At 37.1% G+C, this 6,861-nt stretch overlaps 1 protein-coding gene across 4 annotated transcripts; it reads right to left on the bottom strand.

The window, feature by feature from the left end:
• Positions 1-757: 757 nt before the first annotated feature.
• LOC147536300 (kinesin-like protein KIN-14C) lies at positions 758-6,861 on the bottom strand. 4 transcript variants are annotated; one of them, XM_086640361.1, is made up of 17 exons: positions 6,346-6,861; positions 5,914-6,177; positions 5,680-5,824; positions 5,478-5,587; positions 5,272-5,391; positions 4,978-5,181; positions 4,286-4,495; positions 4,133-4,207; positions 3,866-4,012; positions 3,653-3,791; positions 3,095-3,204; positions 2,412-2,573; positions 2,012-2,217; positions 1,817-1,898; positions 1,612-1,716; positions 1,403-1,507; positions 758-1,147 (listed from the first exon to the last, which is right to left on the bottom strand). In XM_086640361.1, the coding sequence occupies exons 2-17, from the start codon at positions 6,112-6,114 to the stop codon at positions 968-970; spliced, it is 2,301 nt and encodes a 766-aa protein (XP_086496487.1). In that variant the 5' UTR covers positions 6,115-6,177; positions 6,346-6,861; the 3' UTR covers positions 758-967. The 4 variants fall into 4 exon arrangements, with proteins under 4 accessions (XP_086496487.1, XP_086496486.1, XP_086496488.1 ...); XM_086640360.1 differs by having other exon boundaries at positions 6,351-6,860; XM_086640362.1 differs by lacking the exon at positions 4,978-5,181 and having other exon boundaries at positions 6,351-6,791.

Below are 6,861 nucleotides of genomic sequence, written 5' to 3'. Positions count from 1 at the left end.
TCGGACCATTTCTCACTCAGTCCAGGGGTGTGGTGAGACCATTAGGGTCGACCCAACTTTCGAGACCATTTGGTTCAGGTTCACCTAGTAGTTGGCTAGTTGCAGGAGATATGGTGATCACGTTTAAGTCGAAATAACTTTTGGAAGCAAGACTGCAAATTAGTCTCTCATCACTCATCAGTTGTGAGAGGGTGGTGGTCACTTTGGAATTGAACTAACTTTTTTGGTGAAACGGGCACCCGTTTGCAGGAGATGTGGTGATCACTTTTAAGTCGAAATAACTTTTGGTGAAAACTTAGTCCCACATCAGTCGTGAGAGAAGGTGACAATCACTTTATAATTGTGAGAAATTTTTCATCTTTTAGGTTAGTTTTTAGAGTGAGATCAAGTCAAGACTTTGGGAGAAATAAGAAACCACATCCACACTATTGTTTGTACTTGTCTGTTTTCCAAAGCTTTAGATTTTTCTTTCTGTAAATGTTTAAATTGAGCTTTGTGGTAAATGATTCTTTTACATAGTCCCACATTTGTTAGGGTTTCAGCTCCCTAACAAATGGGATGGGGGAGAAGGGTTCAGCCAGCGAGGCCTAAACCAAAGAAAAATGATAGAAAAAACCTCAGTTTCAAATCAAATCTTCATACTTTATATTCCAATTCATAATTAGGTCAATGAGAGGATTACAAAAGAAACCTAGCTATGTTAAGTTAATTCCAAAAGGAGAATTTTGGATTGTATATATATTCAAACAAAAGTCTGTTTTATGAAGAAAACACTGCCACAATGAAATGGATTTTTGAGTACACAACTGAACTAGTATAAAAATTACAAACTCATCAATCAAACTAGGCAAAGTTTACATATTAATCAGATCAGCTTTTATAATTAAAAATACCGATGCCGCTTCCAAGGCTGTGGTGAATTACGATTAAGTAGGACTTGCTGCTCGTCATTTTTGTGATGATTTCGTTAGCCGTAACTCAAGCGAGACTCGAAAGATCGCGTGCTGGTTAGTCTTCGTGGAATGCCAATCTCGCAGGCATTCACTCTCGCTGCAAATCTAAGCGAACATAAAGATTCGCCAACTGAGGATGGATCCGGTGATATATTGACAAACATTAACGTCTTCGAATCTCCACCAAGGCAAGGCTGATGATTAACAATAAGTTATATAAGAGTAAGATAAAATAGCGAAGAACAAGAAGATTTGTAATTTGATCATGTCTGGCATCAAAAAGTAATAAGCACCACAAGCAGACAAGAATAGCGAGAAACCAAGGAAGTAATGAATCAATGATAGACGGTTAATGTGTCCAGAAAGCTTGTGTCAACCTCGCGTTATCGGAAGCCGCTACGACACCGTACTTGCAAGAAAAGTAAAAGGTCTAACTCATATGAATTTACCTGTAGGAGATATGTAAGTTTTGAATTTCTGAAGGGTACATGGTCTTCTTTCTTTGCTAGGGCAAATATAACATCACTCAAGGACGATAAACTTTTATTGATGGCCTGAACAAACATTAATACCATAGAATTAGTATCTTATGAAGATGAATGCCAAGATGAAGGAAACAAAAAAGAAACAAGGTCACACAAATCGTTTGCAGATGCACCTGAGTTTCTCTCAAGCGGTCTCCAGTTGACCCACTCTTGGAGAGCCTTTCACTTCCAGCTAAATCAATGAGATTCAATATGCCTTGTACTTGTTGTTCGGTGCTCTAAGCAAATTAAAACATAGATCAAAATATAACACGTTAAGTTAAGATATGAAAATTCGACAATCAGCAAGAAATTCGGCATTCAGCAAGATATATATACCTCATTAACTCCAGATATCCGTAAAGTAAATACGAAATGACTTCTTGATGATTGTTCGTTCATCTGTGTCTTGCTTACAGATCTAAAGGACAATAACAACTAGACCGTGTTAAACTTAATCAACCCTGGGATAATAATGAAAATTTTGAAACAGCAAAAAAGGGCAAAAATGAGGAAAATTTGCTAAGAGTTTACCTGCTCTGTGAAGCATGATGAAGCAGAGAGGAAACCTCTTTCAAACTACAGACATCAACGATAGTGAGATCAGAAACATTGGTGTTCCCATTTGCGTCATGCTTGATAGTGTATTGCTTTCCATTTGCTGAATTTTCGGGATTACTAGGACGACTTGTTGATAACAAATCACGGATTGTTTCATTATAGATTTCCAACATTGAGGCCTAAATATTTCACAACAGAGAAAAATATCTGATGTTAGACACAAAACCAGGCATACTAAATAACGATATTAGACTGTAAAGACCCTAGTGCCGTTTCATTGTTGAGACCGGGTCGCCTCTTGATCGAGGTTTATGGTCCTCTATAAAACCATTTATGCATTCTTTATATGTAACCTAGAGGATTAACAGGCAACCTGCATTGTGTACTTCCAGCCTTGAGCTTTAAGTGCCTGGCTGCTTTGAAATATCTGCTCCAGTGAACGAGGTATCAACCCTTTCTGATCTGGTGCTTCTGGCTTACCCATCATCGTATAGGTTTTCCCAGAACCAGTCTGGCCATAAGCAAACATACAAACCTGCAAAGAACAACAAGATGCACCAATTTGAGAAGATATAAAGATATATAAGCCTGTCCTTTTTGAAAATGTACAATTTCTTTCTATCTTTTGACTGTATAAAGGAAATTAGTATAGATAATAAGACTAAGCCATGAGGAAGGCAGAGAACAGCTCGAGCACAAACAAGCACTAGACAAGATTCTTTTTAATTATTAAAATTAAAATGGTTAGTTTAAAACTCCATAAGTTTTTTACAAAACAGGAGATCAGTGACAAGCAAAATTTTGTTTTAAACCTAGAGATCAAACTTATCAAATTTATATAAAAGGGAAAGCGAATTCAGATAAATTGGAAAGGGGGTATCTAAGCACTATATTTACTTCAAAATTAGACACAGAGATCTACGTACTATATAATCCCGTTGCAAGGCCCTACAATCACATCGATTATGAACCTAGATAGTGTATTACTGTATTTATCTGTAGTACACAAGCACAACACCAGACACAATTATCAAAAAACAAGATATGACGATTCACCTTATAGCCATCGAGTGCACTCTGAACCAACTGCGAGATCTCTACGAAAACATCTTGTTGTGAAGATTCTTGGCTAAATACTTTATCAAATGTAAATGGAAGCTTTTGCCCTGTCGGCGATAAAAGCTTATGTCAGTTTTAATGTAGTAACAACGCAAGCATAGAAAGCTGATGGATGCTAAGAAAAATATTGAAGAAATATTTTAAAAAACATTAATTTACATGTCAGAAGCTAGATAAAGCGGGTCTTTCTCAAATCATAGTTATCTCCCACAATCTATGCAGTTTATTTCGGGTGTAAGACCATGCTGGGCAGGAAAAGAAGTGACATGAACAATATAGGTTGAAAATATTGGGCCATACGTAGAGGTGTATTTTACTTGCAAAGTGACAAGCTAACATGTATTATCATGAATCCATGATATCATCTAAAGACTCTACAAAATCAAAACAGGGCCTTTTTTGCATTGATTTTTTCTGGCATGTGTTCTAACGGCCATATTTCACTGACATAATGGATTTCAATACTTGTCCCGAAATACGTTAGTACTTACTTACCATTTTGTAACACATCAATGCCCCGTCCTTGAGCTTCTAAGGACGTGGGGTAAGAAATGGCTGTTGTTTCTGTACCAGCACTGTCATCAGGTAAAAGAGGGCGCACTCTGCAGAATACGCGTATATTTCCCTTCAACTCCTGCAGTTCAGTTGAAGTAAATAAATTAAGAGGATCAGCAAACTGGTAATCAAAATGCAAGCAAATAGAATTACCAGGATGGTGTTGTGTAGCTTTTTCCGTAGCTTCTCTGCCTCAATGACTTTGATATCTGCTTCTGCAAGGCGATCTTTTAGGTCAACTACAAGGTGCTTATGTGCTTCAAACTCTGTCTTTGTCTCCAGATTGGTTAAATCAGCCATCTAAAGGAGAAGGTGAAAATCATTCTGATAAGTCTTTTCCTTTTCCTCCCATACCCAAAAAAAAAGGTCCTTAATTACTAGTTATATGCTCGTAACTAGTATTTCTTATACGTATATTACCTGCAACCTCTCGGTCACTACAGCTAGCTGATGTTGCAATGTCTTTATTTGTTCTTTCTGTGAAGAGCATGTCTCCTGCAAAGGAAAGTTGGCCTTTTATAAGTCTCAACTACATCAAATTATGAAGGAAGATAAGATAAATCGCCAACCAACCTCGAGGTATGCTGATCTTAATGTAAGGTTTTCCAATTCAGTTGCTGATTTTCCAGTACATTCTTTGTATTTTACAACTTCAGCTGTCAACGTTTCAACCTGTAATTGTAGACGGTCTCGATCATCTCTTACTTGTTCCAAGTCTGCTCTTAAGCCCCCTACTTCACTAGTCAATTCCTCCTTTTGCTTTACAGCCTCGTCCTTTGAAGTCTGTTAAGAGTTTATGGAAATAAAAGTTACTAATGGATAAGCACTGCGTCGAACAGAGTCCATAACTCTCCAATATCCAAAGTGCATTATGGAATATTGCTACAAATAAGATTCATCAAATAATATATGGAAGAGAAAGTGTGTTGTTCACAACGAAAGTTTCTTAGGGAAACAACATAACCTGCTCTAGCCTCAAATAAGCAATTGCCAAATCAACTTACACTAACCAACTCTACCATAGGCTGGTTACTGGAAGTACAAACGGCACATTCATAATACAAAATATAGTTTATGCTGAAGCAGCTAAACTCTGGACAACATTATGGCATAAGACATGTCAATAGCAACTTCGAAATGAAGAAGCATTCTACGAGGGTGGATTAAGATTAGCAGTTCTTACAACTTACGAGCAAACACCAAGTCCATACAAAGAGGGTGAGAAAGCCACAGCAGTAGATAAACTAAAACACAAAATGTCTTACCCTGAGTAAAGCTAATTCATCCTGCAAAACATTGATTCGGCCTCGGAAGGTACTGAGTCTCTCCACAATTACGGCTCTCTCCTGCTCAGCATGAGCAAGGTTGGTCTTATACGTTTCACAATCCACCTGAAGTCTGCTGTTATACTGCTGTAAGCTCGTATTGTAATCTTGTGAATTCCTATATGTAGCAGTAAGTGACTCTATCTGCAAACTCAGGCGTACCCAAAATAAGGCTCCTAGTTGACAAAAGCCCAAGGAAATAGAAGAGAACATCAAGTTCGTATTCAACCCTACCCTCTGATTAGCAGTTGTAAGAGCTCCCTGAGCTTTATCGAGCTCTTCGGCCAAAGAAGCTCGCTCCTTCTCAACAGCTACTCTAGCTTCTTTTTCGCTGTTATGAGATTCAATGGCAGCCTATATTTCACACCATTGAACAAGTTTAGGAGCAATTCCTAACAAAATGGACATTCAAACATAAACATCAAACTCGTTAGTCTTACCATCTTTGCCGATTTAGCCTCTGCAAGTTCCTCCTCTAATTTAGCATTATTTCCCTTTAAACTAGAATTCAACGATTCGAGTTCGTCTATCTTGTTTCTCATTTGCATTTCTAATCAAGCATAATAGAGATCAATTCAAACACATAATCCTTCAAAAAACAAATTAAAAGACTATTACTAGATTAAATCAAATCAAAATTACCCGTCTCAACGCGTTTTTTCTCCAAAGCATCTAACATATTTCGTAGATCGTCTCGCTCAATGGCATTATTTTGTTCAACTTCATGAAACCATTTAATGCAAGCTCTCAACTTTTTTATATACTCAGTCATCTGCTCACATTTTCCCTGCAAATTTTGTATGAATCAAACACAATTAGTCCTAAGATTCATTACTAAACCTAAAAAAAAAGGACTAATCTTGGTAAGTAACTAACCTTGTAATCAAACTTAGTTTTCCCTTTCATCTTCTCATTTAATAGGGCATCAACATCATCTTTAGTATATTCAACAGATCCACAATCAGAACCACCACCATTAACAACAGAATCACTTGTCATAGAGAGATCTTGAGAAACATTCATCATCAGTGAAAAAGCTTGTCTTTGTTTTATACCACTATTTGCTTGTCCAACCATTTTCCCACCTCCTATACTCTTCCTTCTATCTAATTGATTATCATCTAAGCTACTATATTGTTTCTGCACACAAAAAAAAAAGTACCCAAATCAACTAAATCCAAAACCAATCACAATGAAACTTACAAGAGTAAATAGAAAAAGGGTATAGAGATAAAGGGTAGATAGAGAAAGGGTAGAGAGAGAAAGGGTAGAGAGGTAAAGGGTAGAGAGAGAGAGAAGGAAATCGACCTTACATTTGAAGGAGGAAGAAGAGGGATGTTGCTTGCTGGTGGTTTATTCTGATTTCTGGAAGACATTTGAAGAAGAAAAGGGTAGAGAGAGAGTCAGAGAGAAAAGGGAATTTAGAAATGGAGATTTCTGTCTGGTTCTAGTGGGACCTTGGATTGAATTTGAAGTAATGAAAAGATCTAAACCGTTTACTCTAACTAGTGAGTATAACCAGATCGATCCAGAGAACAAACAAAATGAAATTTAAAACTCTCTCTCACTTTCTCTCTCTAGATCACACTGACTGAACACTCTTCCTCTCTCTCTCTCTGTAGTATATTTTGAGTTTTAACTATGGTTAGGGTTTTCAGAGGGACCATAAGGGTAGTAAATGATAAAAGGGATTATTTGTGTTATCTTCACCCTGAATTATCACCAGTTTCTTGCTTGCTCTCCACTACTTTCATGAATTGCGAGATGACCCTCATCTTCTTTTCCTATTGTTTAAGTCATTTTACAGTTTTTCAAAATTACCCC

This window comes from Eschscholzia californica, unplaced genomic scaffold (genome assembly GCF_041429995.1).
Source record: "Eschscholzia californica isolate CP2 unplaced genomic scaffold, dmEscCali1.0.p SCAF_5, whole genome shotgun sequence".
Taxonomy (NCBI): Eukaryota; Viridiplantae; Streptophyta; class Magnoliopsida; order Ranunculales; family Papaveraceae; genus Eschscholzia; species Eschscholzia californica.
Note: the sequence above shows the minus strand (reverse complement) of the source record. Positions and strands in the feature narration are given on the sequence as shown.

Bases quoted from the DNA above. Each gene is read 5' to 3' on its own strand.
- LOC147536300 (XM_086640360.1), bottom strand. From the start codon at position 6,413: ATGTCTTCCAGAAATCAGAATAAACCACCAGCAAGCAACATCCCTCTT. The intron at 5,588-5,679 runs GTAATTTTGATT...ATGCTTGATTAG, and splicing joins GAAAAAACGCGTTGAGACGG to AAATGCAAATGAGAAACAAG. The intron at 4,496-4,977 runs GTAAGACATTTT...AACTCTTAACAG, and splicing joins ATGAATTAGCTTTACTCAGG to ACTTCAAAGGACGAGGCTGT.